At 41.6% G+C, this 14,660-nt stretch overlaps 1 protein-coding gene across 1 annotated transcript in view; it reads right to left on the bottom strand.

Moving 5' to 3' along the window:
* The window catches only part of LOC124803208 (dynein beta chain, ciliary-like), a 586,091-nt gene that overhangs the window by 401,335 nt on the left and 170,096 nt on the right, over positions 1-14,660 (bottom strand). Inside the window, exon 11 of the mRNA XM_047264389.1 lies at positions 7,370-7,615. Within this exon, the coding sequence (XP_047120345.1) occupies positions 7,370-7,615 (246 nt within the window). The remainder of the gene's footprint in view (positions 1-7,369; positions 7,616-14,660) is intronic.

Genomic DNA, 14,660 nt, shown 5'->3' with positions numbered 1-14,660 from the left:
CTAGCTTTGAGCCTTCCTCTCCTGAATGAGACTTAAGTATGTTAAGTGCTGTGGTACTTTCCCGGCAATAAATTATTAAAATGAAACAGTATTTCCCATTAAGTTCCCATTCTAGGAACATAATTAGGCTTTAGTATCTAGAATCATTTCAGGAAGAAACTGTCATGTTCTGATGGATGCAAAGACTGCCAAAACATACAACAAAGTTGGGTGGTGCAGTTATCAACTACGTGGTCACTGCATTGCATATTTTGAGCTACATAGAATGACTTCTACTTGTACATGACTGCCCTGCAATTCACTCTTAAGGGCCTGGCAGAGGGATCACTGTTCCACTCTCAAATAGTATGTGGGAAAAATAAACTCTTGAATCTGTCCATACAAGTTCTGATTTCTTTATTTTATCATGATGATCACTTCTTCCTATACAGGTTGGTGTCAATAAAATATTTTCTTTTGTCAATAGCACTCATTACTTTGTGTGAATAAAGAGTTAATTGAGCTTCACAAGAATTACATTTTCTGAGTTTGTGTTGACTTGGTTAGTAGACCATTTACTTTGTGGTGATCCATAATGTCCTTACACAGTGTATGTTCCAAAACACTACTGCAAACTGCCATCAGGGATATGGGTCTGTAATTCATTGAACTGCTCCTATTTCCTGTCTTGTGTATTTGTGTGATGTGTGCAACTTTACGGTCTTCAGGTACAGATCTTTTGTCGAGCATGTGGTTATAGTCTTTATGACTGATAAGTATGGAGATATTATTTCAGCAGGCTCTGAAAGAAATCTAACTGGGATACAATCTGAACCGGAAAACTTGCCTTTAATAAGTAACTGGCAAACCCGGCAATGCTCTGCAATTGTTAAATATGTAGCAGATTTGGATATACGTCTTAATCCCCTTCTACCCCCTCTTTCTGTCCATCTCCTCCAGTCCCTCCTCTCTCTGTCCATTTCCTTCTCCCCCTAACACTCTCCACTTCCTCCTTCCCCCACTCTCTGTCCATCCACTCTCTTCAGTCCACCTATTCTCCTCCCCCCCCTTTCCATCTGATGTTTATCCTTGTTTATTGTTATTGCCAAGGAAACCTTGATTATAAGTAGGAATTGAAGCCACTTCAGACTGATAGGTAAATGGTTGGAATCATTTGTACATGGTGTATGGGAGACCCCTACTGATGTTAGACCTGTGAGAATAGTAGCCTCAATGACAGTATATCACATAGTTTTCATCTGCAAAAATAAGTAGGAACACAAAGTTTTGGGCAATTTTGATTCTGCAGTAGTATTCTAATCATAAGACAGTAAGCCATAAATACAGCTATCCTGCTTTCTGCTAAAACTGACTTGAGGAAACAGCACATAGTGGTCTATAAACATTTTGTTTGAAATTACATGTAAGGAGAAAGAATATATATGAAAGAATAAAATTGTCTAATGGTTTGAATGCCCTGCTATCATAGTTAAAATTGTATGAAAGAAAACGAAACTGCACATTTTCATGGCACTGCATGACATAGAATTTTCTTTCTCACACTCAGTTTTAATAGAAAACATGTATATTGTTGTTTAAGAAATTAAAGCTTATGACTGTCTGACTGTTTATTAGAGTATCATGTAAAAATTTTAAATAAGCTGGTCGAGAACTTATTGAGATTTTTGCTAACAACATTTCCGCATTATACATTACAATGTCTTGTAAAAATCTGAAGTAAATTGGTCAAGAACTTTTACAAATTTTTGCTAACAGCTTTTCCTCTTTTTTACATGTGTGTGTGTGTGTGTGTGAAAATATGAAACCTATGTCCATCCGAAAGTTTATTAGAGTATTGTGAAAAAATATGAAACCTATGTCCATCCGAAAGTTTATTAGAGTATTGCGTAAAAATCTGAAGTAAATTGCTCCAGAACGTTTCGATATTTTTGGTACCTATAGACAATGACTTGTCTTTATATAGTAACTAGCTTACCTGGCAATGCTTCACAATTGCTAAATATCTATGGGAATTGGATATACATCATAATCCCCCTTCTCTGTTCATCCCCTCCTCTGCCTATCCCTCTCCACCTCCTCCTATCTTTTTCAGTCCATATCCTTCTTCCCCCTTTCTATATCAATTTCTTTCATCCCTTTCTCTGTCTACCTCCCCCCCCCCCCCCCCCCCCCCCACTATCTTGAGCATTGTTTATTGTTATTGCCAATCAAACCTTGATTTGGAATTTAAGTTGCTTAAAATGAATAGTTAAATTGATTAATTCATAAGTATATGGGCTGAGAGACCTCTCCTCCTGCTGCATGTGTGTGGATAGTAGCTTCAGTGATAGTATTTTTAATCTGCAAAAGAGTCAGGCTATTCATATTCTATAGTAGTATTCTAATCATAAACTGACTGTGAGAAAGAAAATGAAACTGCACATTTTCACAGCACAGTATAACATGATCTTTCTCAGGCTTGTCTGACGTTTGGCATTACCCCTAAAGGCTTCACACTTAAAGTTTCCAACTCTGGCTGTAACCCTTTTTTCCATCAGTCCCTATACAAGTTCCAAACTGAACAATCCATAGCCCTCACTCACCTAATCCTTCACCTACACATCAACTCCGCCAATGAACACACCCGTCAACTCCTATCCCTAATCAAAGTCCTCAATCTTTCCTCTCCCACATCCACACCGGCTGTTCAGAGCATCTTCCTATAGGCCAACTGCAAATTAGAACAGCATGCCACCCTCTACCTCAAAAAACTATCCAATCTCCTGGGGAAAGGCAACTCACTCACCCTCCACAACCTTTCCAACAAACCTCAACCTCCTCTCATTGCTCACAGACCCAGTCTCTCCCATTTACTCAATCTCACAATTCCAGCTCCACTCCCCCCAAAACCTCAAAATTCTAATCAACACAATCTGGAACCACAACACCCCAATTCAGTAGTTAACATTTCCTCCAAACCTCTCTCCCAATCCAAAACCTCTGTCCTATACAAAGGCCTCACCTTCAGCCCTACTCCCAGATTCAACCAAACAGCCCTCGTCAAAGATTTACTGTCCTACACTTGTAGTCTCTGCCGGAAATATCGCTTTGCCATGAGGAAAAATAATCCTAATCCTACTCCTAATGATCCAACTCCCCAAGACACTATCCAAATTGAAGCCTGCCTGGAACAGTTCCATCCTCCGTCACAGCAAGACCCACCTCCTCTTCCTCAAAACCACCCTCTCCAAACCTTCAAGGAATTTCTCAATTCCAGCCTTGCCTCTCAGTCTTTCTTGAAAAACCTTAAGCCTACTCCCAACATCACCACAGTTGAATCCCAGGCTATCTGTGATCTGAAGGCTGACCGATCCATCGTCATTCTTCTGGCTGGCAAGGGTTCCACGACCGTTGTACTTGATCATCTGGAGTATGTGGCTGAGGGACTGCATCAGCTTTCAGACAACACTACATACAAAGTTTGCCAAGGTAATCCCATTCCTGATGTCCAGGCGGAGCTTCAAGGAATCCTCAGAACCTTAGGCCCCCTACAAAACGTTTCACCTGACTCCATCAACCTCCTGACCCCACTGACAGCCCGCACCCCTACCTTCTACCTACTTCCTAAAATTCACAAACCCAAACATCCTGGCCGCCTCATTGTAGCTGGTTACCAAGCCCCTGCAGAACATATCGCTGCCTACGTAGATCAACACCTTCAACCCATTACATGCAGTCTCCCATCCTTCATCAAAGACACCAACCACTTTCTCGAATGCCTGGAATCCTTAACCAATCTGTTACCCGTGGAAACCATCCTTGTAACCACTGATGCCACTTCCTTATACACAAATATCCCACATGTCCAGGGCCTTGCTGCGATGGAGCACTTCCTTTCATGCCGATCACCTGCTACCCTACCTAAAACCTGTTTCCTCATTACCTTAGCCAGCTTCATCCTAACCCACAACTTCTTCACTATTGAAGGCCAGACATACCAAGAATTAAAGGGACAGCCATGGGTACCAGGATGGCCCCCTTGTATGCCAACCTGTTTATGGGTCGCGTAGAGGAAGCCTTCTTGGTTACTCAAGCCTGCCAACCCAAAGTTTGGTACAGATTTATTGATGACATCTTCATGATCTGGGCTCACAGTAAAGAAGAACTCCAGAATTTCCTCTCCAACCTCAACTCCTATGGTTCCATCAGATTCACCTTGTCCTACTCCAAATCCCATGCCACTTTCCTCGATGTTGACCTCCATCTGTCCTATTGCCAGCTTCACACATCCATCCACATCAAACCCACAAACAAGCAACAGTACCTCCATTATGACAGCTGCCACCCATACCATATCAAACGGTCCCTTCCCTACAGCTTAAGTCTTCGTGACAAATGAATCTGCTCCAGTCTTGAATCCTTGAACCATTACACCAATAACCTGAAAAGAGCTTTCACATCCCTCAACTACCCAACCGACCTGGTACAGAAGCAAATAGCTAGAGCCACTTCCTCATCCCCTCAAACCCAGAACCTCCCACAGAAGAACCCCAAAAGTGCCCCACTTGTGACAGGATACTTTCTGGGGCTGGATCAGTCTGAATGTGGCTCTCCAGCAGGGATACGACTTCCTCAAATCCTGCCCTGAAATGAGATCCATCCTTCATGAAATCACTCCACCAAAAGTGTCCTTCTACCATCCACCTAACCTTCATACCCTCTTGGTTCATCCCTATGAAATCCCCAAACCACCTTCCCTACCCTCTGGCTCCTACCCTTGTAACTGCCCCCGGTGTAAGACCTGTCCCATGCACCCTTCCACCACCATCTACTCCAGTCCTGTAACCCGGAAGGTGTACATGATCAAAGGCAAAGGTGTGAAAGCATCCACGTGATTTACCAGCTGACATGCCTACACTGTGAAGCCTTCTATGTGGGAATGACCAGCAACAAACTGTCTATTCACATGAATGGACACAGGCAGACAGTGTTTGTTGGTAATGAGGATCACCCTGTGGCTAAACATGCCTTGGCGCACGGCCAGCACATCTTGGCACAGTGTTACATCGTCCGGGTTATCTGGATACTTCCCACTGACACCAACCTATCAGAACTCCAGAGATGGGAACTTGCTCTTCAATATGTTCTCTCTTCCCATTACCCTTCAGGCCTGAACCTCCGCTAATTTCAAGTTGCCGCTGCTAGTACCTCACCTGTCATTCAACAACATCTTTGCCTCTGTGCTTCTGCCTCGAGTGACATCTCTGCCGAACCTCTTTGAATTTACACATGTCTGCCTGTGTCTGTATATGTGCGGATGGATATGTGTGTGTGTGCGCGAGTGTATACCTGTTGTTTTTTTCCCATAGGGTAAGTCTTTTCGCTCCCGGGATTGGAATGACTCCTTACCCCCTCCCTTAAAACCCACATCCTTTCATCTTTCCCTCTCCTTCCCTCTTTCCTGATGAAGCAACCTTGGGTTGTGAAAGCTTGAAATTTGTGTGTGGTTTTTATGGTCTCTATCAACATATCAACGCTTTCTTCTTTGGTAAGTTACAGCATATTTTTTTGTGAACAGTATTAAACAACAATTTGTCTTTATGGTGGTAGTATAAATATATTAGAAAAATATGTAGCCTATGTCTGTTTGAAAGTTTATTATAGCACTGAGTAAAAGTTTTGAACTAAAAAGGTCAAGAACTTTTCAAGATTTTTGCTAATAATGTTGCTCTTTAATATAGTTCATAAATACTTATACACTACATACATAAAAATATGTATCCTATGTCAGCCTGAATGTTTATTAGAGAAGTGTGTAAAAACTAGAAAAGTATGTAGCCTATGTATGTCCAAATGTTTATTAGAGTATCATGTAAAAATATGAAATAAGTTGGTCAAGAACTTTCCAGCATTTTTGCTAAAATGTAACACAATGGCAGAGGACAGGAAGGTGGATGTTGCGTATTGGGATGACCACCAATCAGCTGTCCACAATGATGAATGGCCACAACTGAACTGCTGCCAAGAACAAACTCAGCCACCCAAAAGCACAACATGCTGCTGAGCACAGTATGCTACAGAGCACAATATGCTCAATTTCAATGGCTGCTTCACAACCCAAGCCATCTCTGCCCTTCCCTCCACCACCAGCTTCTCTGAACTACACAGATAGAAGAACACAGATGGAAGAACACAGATGGAAGTTATCCTTACAACACATCCTCTGCTCCCATAATCTCCCTGGCCTCAAACTCAGCATGTAACCCACTACACCTGTAATCTACAACCGGCAGTTTGCCCTTCCTCCATCCTGTCACCCCTTCCTATTTCAGGTTTCCATCTGCTGCTTCCCATTGGCCAATAAAATCAGGCATGGCTCTTATATGTGTCACCCCTCTCATCTGCATTCCTAGCCAGCAAACCGGCTGCTTCTCTCTGAGCCACTCACACCCAGTCAGTCCCTCTCCCTGTCTCTGGTCTCCTTCCCTTCTACCTACTCATCTGTCATCAAAACCAGCCCACCTGTTAAAAAACAGCATTGGAACTGTTAGTCCAGCCGGCACCATGTAGGGGCTTAGGTGCATGTGTATATATGTGGGTATTTTTTACTCCAGCTCATCAAAAGATAACTCCAAATGCTAGTACATTTTGTTTCTTTTGAGTGTGACTGCTGACAATGCAACAGTTCTGCTTTTCAGTGTTAACAAACTATCTGCTGCATTTTCTAATTATGCTGCATTTTCTTCTGTACAGTATGCTGTTTACTTTTTGTATTATACACTGCTTTCTGTCAATATATCTCAGTATTATGCAGTCAAAATAGTGTACTGAAAGTATGAAAATTTGTAAAGGAAATTATTTCGAGCCATTTGTTGAATATTATAGGACAATAAAGAAACTGAGTGAGTATTATGATTGTTCCACCCATCAAAAAGACTGTAAAGCATTTACAAAACATCAAATGGCATTTTATGTGTCAGTGCAAGAGAGAGAGAGAGAGAGAGAGAGAGAGAGAGAGAGAGAAGGGGTGGGTGGCACCACCAATTAAAACTTTCACATAGTTAAGTGTAAAGCCAACAGTATCAAATCTACAGTGGAGAACAATTGCAAATAATTTTTCTTGTATTAATTATAATTTTTATCTCAAATGTTTATGCTTGTAATATTACACAGACAAATGGACCAACTTAATAGCAAGATGCACAGCTTATTATGGGTTACAGAAGATCACTTGAGGTAACAGAAAAGAAAATGAAAATATGGAATTAATATTGAAGTTAACAGTCAGTAAATATTGAAGCTAACATTAAGTAATTGCTTAGATATCAAGTACTGTCAAATGCTCCATGAAAAAGAAAGAACAAAATGGGAGATGATGTAAATATATTACCTGATTGTCCTCCAGTGTTTCAATAAGCTCTTCACTGGCCCGAAGTAAGGTGCAGCCTGTTCGTGGATGGACTTCACGTTCAAATTCCATTGTTGACCATGTTGCATGTAATTCTTTGAGTACCTTCTCCATTGACATTTCCTTGACAGATTTGTCAACTATATTCTTTACCTCTTCCTCATATTTGTGAAGATTCAGTGCCAACAAGTCAGCAAGTGTTGTCGAAGCATCCATATGGAACTTGACCTGCTCAATGTGCATGTAAATTAGTGCAGGATAACATTGTCATTTTTATATTACACTGTTAAGCTATTCATGCCACAAGAGACACCTTTATTTAATATACACTGAAATAAAAGGGATAGTAAAAGTTTTAACTATTACCTCAAGAAAATAATTGTAGATATGTCTGCAGTCTTTGTACAGAATGAAATCCTCATGCATTTAGTGGAACCAAAATAAAATGGCATAACAGTAGAGTATTCTGTGCTTATTTGTTTAATGCATTTGAAGTGGGACAGTGCCGCAACAATCCATGCTGAGTTGGTGGAAGTGTACAATAACAATGCACCATCATATAACACAGTAGTTAGCTGGTGCAGTTACTTCCAATGTGGTAAAACAAGTCTGAATGATGAAGAACATAGTGGCAGGCCATCTCACTGGGGAGGGCTGAGAATTGCAAGAGAAATGGAGAATGGGATATCAAAGTTGAGGCAATAGTGGAAAAGTGAAAATCAATAATGGATTAGTTTTCGAAATTTCACAAAAAATTTTGAATGTGACAAAAACTGCCACCTACTCAGTTCCATAACTGTTACCACAAAATTAAAAAGTGTGCCAAACTAAGGCAGCAACAGCAATGTTGTAGTTTGTCAGGCCAGTCCAGATGACTTGTTTAGTAGCCTAATCATTGTGGAGAAGTGCTGGGTGTATCAATGTACTCCCTAACAAAGGTGCAAAGAAAGCAATGGAAACAAATGGATTCAACACTGCCATAAAGGGTGAAGAACCAACAATCACTGGGCAGGTGATGTTGAGTGTTTTTTTGGGGTGGGCCTAACAGACTTCTTCTAAGGGGAAAACTGCCACAGGAACATAATACCAAAATCTCCAGATAAGGTCACAGGAAGCTGCCACGATGGAGCATCATGGGTAGCTACCCAAAGATATTTTATTTTCTCCATAATATTTGCCAAGCACATTCCTAGCACATCACAGTCACATATGCTGCTTCTCTGGGTGTCAAATCTTGAACTACAGACTGAAGTGACAAAAGTCGTTAGTTATTTCCGAATGTAACGTCGAACCTACTTTTGCCCAGTTTAGTGCAGCAACTCAATGGGTCATGGACTCAACAAGTCGCTGGAAGTTTGAGACATGCTGCATATGTAGCTGTCCACAGTTGCGAAAGCATTGCCTGTGCAGGATTTTGTCCAGTTACTGATCTCTCGACTATGTCCCATAAATGACTGATACTTTCATGTTGGGTGATCTCGGTAGCTAAATCATTCAAATTATCCAGAATGTTCTTCAAATCAATCATGAACAACTGTGGTCCCCTGACATGGCACAATGTCATTCATAAAAATTCCACTGTTGTTTAGGAACATGAAGCCTGTGTATGGCCACAAATGGTCTCCGTCTTCAAGTACCTGAACATAACTGTTTCTAGCCAATGATCAGTTCAGTTGGACCAGAGGACCCAGTCCAATCCATGTAAAAACAGCCTACACCATTATGAGCCATCACCAGCTGACACTGTGCCTTGTTGACAACTTTGGTTCCTTGGCTTCGTTGGGGCTGTGCCAAACTCAGACCCTACCACCAGTGCTTTCCAACTAAAATCAGGATTCAGCTGACCAGGTCATTCCAGTAGTTTAGGGTCAGATCAATACGGCATGGGAACATGACAGGTGCTGCAGGCAATGCTGTACTTTTAGCAAAGGCACTCGCATCTGTCATCTGCTGCCATAGCCCATTAATGTCATGTTTTGACGCAAGGTAGGGAAGGATGCACAAAGCAAAGATGGGATAGTGGAGTAGTTTGAGGAAGGTCTTTTGCAAGATTACTCAGTGGCTGCACAACAAGACGAAGGCTACAGCTAGAAGCTGAAGAATGGCTGCCATCTCAGTCCAGCTGACAGTCTTACCAGCTATAAGCTAGTAACATAACAAGGAAGATTAGAAATACTTACAATATCCAAAGCAGTCTCAGAAATATTGGATGGATCACACAGAAAATCTAAACAGACATGATGAAAGTCATAAAAAGCATATTTACAAATCTTCCTTTGTTAGAAGAGATCCAGGGCAGTTTATTTTTTCATTTTTTATTTTCTTAATTTTTTATTTATTTGTGAGTTTTCAATCTTAAAAAGAAACAACGTTGTTTTTATGTCACCTGGAAGGTGTGCATTCTGGAAATGATCTTTGCCATGTTTCCCCGCAAACTCACTACATGGCAGGGTTGAGCTTAGCAACACAATGTTTGTGTTCTTGGTGCATTGGTTATGGTAAAACAATCATTTTGAGCACAGAGTAAACATTAAATTCTGTGTTAAGCTTGGGGAAACCCATACTGAAACATGAATAATGATTAACCAAGCATATGCAGGAGAGGCATTTTCAAGAAGTCATGTGTTTCTGAGTGGCACAAAACATTCTGAAAAGGCAGCAGAGATTCAGTACAAAATGATCTCAGAGGTTGTCGCCTGTTTACAGAACATACCAATGCAAATGTGTAGCATGTAAGACTGTCATGCAAATGTGCATGTGGTACCAGAACTTAATTTGAATTGTGATGTGTGTCATAAGATTTGGGGAACTGGAAACTTAATGCAAAACTCATCCCTCACACAAAACAGGCGAACAGAAAGAGGAAAGATGTGACGCCACATTTCTGTCAAATATTACTGCTGGGGATCAAAGTTGGCGCTACCAGTATGACCCTTATATGACGCATCAAAGTGCTGAATGTTGGAGCCCTTGATCAGCAGCCTCAAAAAAAGTCAAACGACAACCTTCAAGAACAAAGGTGCCCTGATGTCACATCCAGTAGTTCAACAGAAACATCAGGGCACCTACATATTTGTTGGCCAAATACCTGACGGGAATATTAAGTCCTTATGTGGGTAAATGCCCTCATCACATCCATAATTCCGTGGATTTTGTTAAACGCCTTGATAGCTGCAGGTTGGATGAGTCAGATATCATGGTGAGTTTTGACATTGTTTCCTTGTTTACGAGGTTCCCCTGTGAGAGTCACTAGAATTGATTAGTCAGAAGTTAGACAAGAAGACCACTGAACTTTTTAGGCGTGTCTTGACCTCCACGTATTTTCTTTTTAATGGAGAATACTACGAACAAATGGAGGGAGTCGTCATGGGTAGCCCACTCTCACCGGTGGTAGCAAATTTGTACATGGAGAACTTAGAGGAGACCTACTTGCTTTTTCCGTTACGTGTACGACACGTTCGTCATCTGGCCACATGGTATGGATAAACTCCTTGACTTCCTTTCACATCTAAACTCTATACACCCCAACATCAAATTCACTATGGAGAGTGAAACGGATAGTAAATTACCTTTCCTTGACGTCTTGGTCAAGAGAAGGGCTGACAGCACCCTAGGTCATGGGGTGTATCGGAAGACAATGCACACTGACCTGTATTTGCACGCAGACAGCCGCCACCACTCTTCACAGAGGAATGGGGTACTTAAAACTCTAGTACATAGGGTGCGCACTATCTCTGACGCAGAAAGTCTACCGCAGGAATTGGAACATCTGAGAACTGTATTTCAAAAAAATGGGTACTCAGAGTGACAGATTCAACGTGCTCTCCACCCAGCCACTACAGCACAACCTGTGGAGATTGATGAAATCACGAGGGAGGAGGTAGGCACTGCGTTTATTCCATATACAGGCGCACTCTTGGGGAAAATTGCCCACATTTTGAAGAAACATCAGGTCGGAACTGTGTTTTGTTCTCCGAATAAAACTCGTGCACTGGTGAGGAGCGCCAAAGATGACCTCGGTCTGAGGAAGGCCGGCATGTACCAGATTCCGTATCATGTGGCAAGTCATATATTGGTCAGATGATACGTGCCGTCGAGGATCGATGCTGTGAACACCAGAGGCACACTCGACTGATGTATCCGAACAAGTCGGCAGTCGCTGAACATTGTCAGAAAATCACACTATGGAGTATGAACGCACGAGGATTCTGGTACAGACGTCGAGATACTGGGACAATGTTGTTAGAGACGCCATCGAAATTCGCACCAATGACGACCTCATAAACCGTGACTGTGGATATAATCTTAGCAAGGCTTGGGAACCAGTGATTGGGTTAATCAAGAGTAAATCGAGCAAACGTATAGTTGTGATGACCACGGCGGACCGAGCCATCACACCGACGTCATCTCAGACGCCATTGCAATCTGTTCCACCGTGCGACCGTGGTGCGGGGCGTGGACGGAGGAGGGAGTGCGCCGCGGGTGGAGGGTATTTAAATCGGCCGCCGCCGCGACCGAAGCCAGTTCCCCCTGAGCAGCCGTAGCGTACGGATCTCCGTACCGGCACATTCACAGGAGCTCAGTCCGTCAGTTCACCTGATGATGGCGACATGTATGATCACCGAAATATTGTGCCCACTGGACACTGTAGACCGGCAGTACACCTGTGGATATTTTGATTATCAAATACGCCGGGAGAAACTCAAGAATCACAATATATTATTTGTTGAATTATCAAAACCATAAAAAATCATGGTTTTCTATAAAATCAATCCATGGGTCACAGTTGCTTGTTGAAGTGCTCATTGATCATGATATCACTGATACAGAATATAATAAAATGTAAGCTGAAATACTAATACTACCCCAGAAATTGCTTCACTGAAGATCCAATGAAGGTGAATGGACACTGAAGAGCCAAAGAAACTGGTACATCTGTCTAATACCTTGCAGGGCCCCCCACCAGCACACAGAAGTGCCACAGCACAATATGGCACAGACTCAACTAATGTCTGAAGAAGTGCTGGAGGGAATTGACACCATGAATCCTGCAAGGCTGTCCATAAATCTGTAAGAGTATGAGGGGTGGAGATCTCTTCTGAACAGCATGTTACAAGGCATCTCAGATATGCTCAATAATGTTCATGTCTGGGGAGTTTGGTGGCCAGTGGAATTGTTTAAACTCAGAAGAGTCTTCCTGGAGCCACTCTGTAGCAATTCTTGATGTGTGGAGTGTTGCATTGTCCTGCTCAAATTTCCCACATCCATCGGAATGCACAGTGGACATGAATTGATGCAGGTGACTAGATAGGATACTTACATATGTGTCACCTGTCAAAGTCGTACTTAGACATAACAGGGGTCCTATATCAGTACAACTGCACATGCCCCTCACCATTAAAGAGCCTCCACCACCTTGGATGGCCCCTGCTAACATGCAGCGACAATGTATTCATGAGGTTGTCTTCATACCCGTACACATCCATCCACTCGATACAATTTTAAACCAGACTCGTCTGACCAGGCAACACGTTTCCAGTCGTCAACAAACCAATGTTAGTGTTAATGGGGCCAAGCAAGGTGTAAAGCCTTGTGTAGTGCAGTCATCAAGGGTACACGAGTGGGCTTTTAGCTCTGAAAGCTCATGTTGATGATGTTTTGTCGAATGTTTCTCATGCTGACACTTGTTGATGGCCCAGTATGGAAATCTGCAGCAATTTGCGGGAGGGTTGCACTTCTGTCGCGTTAAGCAATTCTTTTCACTTGTCATTGTCCTGTTTTTGCAGGATCTTTTTCCAGCCACAGTGGTGTCGGAGATCTGATGTTTTACCAGATTGCTGATATTCACAGTATACTCATGAAATAGTCGTATGGGAAAATCCCCACTTCATCACTAACTCGGAGATGCTGCGTCCCATCGCCCATGTGCCGACTATAGCACCATGTTCAAATTCACTCAAATTTTGATAAACTGTCATTGTAAAAGCAGTGATTGATCTAACAACTGCACCAGACACTTGTTGTCGTATATAGGCACTGCTGAGCAGAGAACCATATTTTGCCTGTTTACATATCAAAATACACATGCCTATACCTGTTTTTTGGCCCTTCAGCATAGAAGTAAATAATAATGGAATTGGAAAAAAACTGAAGGTGCTTAATAGTCTGCCAGATATTATGCAATACCCACTACATTCTATATCAAATATGAAGAAGTAGTGATGCATTTTCAAGTACAGGCTATCATAGGTCAGTGGATTAGCAGAGTGTTGCTTGTACTGGAAGAAGTGCATATCTGGTTTTTAAGAAAGGTTGCAGCACATATGCACAGAACTTAACACCTGTCTCACTGATATCAGTTTGCTGTAGAGTTACATAACACAATTTTCTATTAATTTATAACTGTTCTGGAGATAACACAACTTGGATTCTGTAACCACTGATCATGGTTACTCAATTTGGCCTCTTCATTTGCGAGGCACACAAGATTGTAGATAACAAAGTTCAAGTGATTATATTATTTCTTTACTTTCACAAAGCCTTCAAATAAGCTCCTCACCACTGCTTAATCAACAAAATACTTGCTTATGGACAAGTGTGTCTTTAGACTGAAGACTTCCTAGCCACATTATTCTTATTAGGGAGACTTTGTTGGGAATGAAAGTAGTGCCTTGTGTGCTTCACAGCACTGTGCTGAGACTTACTGTTCATCATAAATATAAAAAATCTGGAAACAACAGAACAGATGGAAAATATTGAAAGAGAAAGGAAAACTTCATTTCTGGTTTCGTTACTCACTGGACGAACATCACAGACATACTCAACAAACTGCAATGGGAGACATTACAAACAAGAACGGTTCTGGGTATCACACAACCATTTGAGTACACTGTATACCCCCCCCCCCCCCGCCACCACCAAAATGGTATGGTATGAAGTACTTATAAATGTAGATGTATTGTTATGAGAAATTTATAGCTGTGGTAATATCATAAATCTGCAGTGCTAATAACCAGAGATTTAGATAATTTCTGAAGAACTGGATAATAAAAAAATAATACATATTACAAGTGTCTACAGATTCACAGCTTCCATTCATATGAAACTGGAAAATAATGACAAATACACAAACGGAATTAAAAACTGCATATAATACCATGTGAGTTTGAAAAGGGTTCTGATATGATATTCTGTTTCTATCTTGTAATAAATAAACAGCTCAAAGACATTCTACAACTGGGGAGCCAGAATCTATTTTCTCATTTATGCATTT

Source organism: Schistocerca piceifrons, chromosome 6 (assembly GCF_021461385.2).
Source record: "Schistocerca piceifrons isolate TAMUIC-IGC-003096 chromosome 6, iqSchPice1.1, whole genome shotgun sequence".
NCBI classification, from domain to species: Eukaryota; Metazoa; Arthropoda; class Insecta; order Orthoptera; family Acrididae; genus Schistocerca; species Schistocerca piceifrons.
The sequence above is the reverse complement of the archived record's forward strand: the minus strand, read 5'-3'. Positions and strand labels throughout refer to the sequence as shown.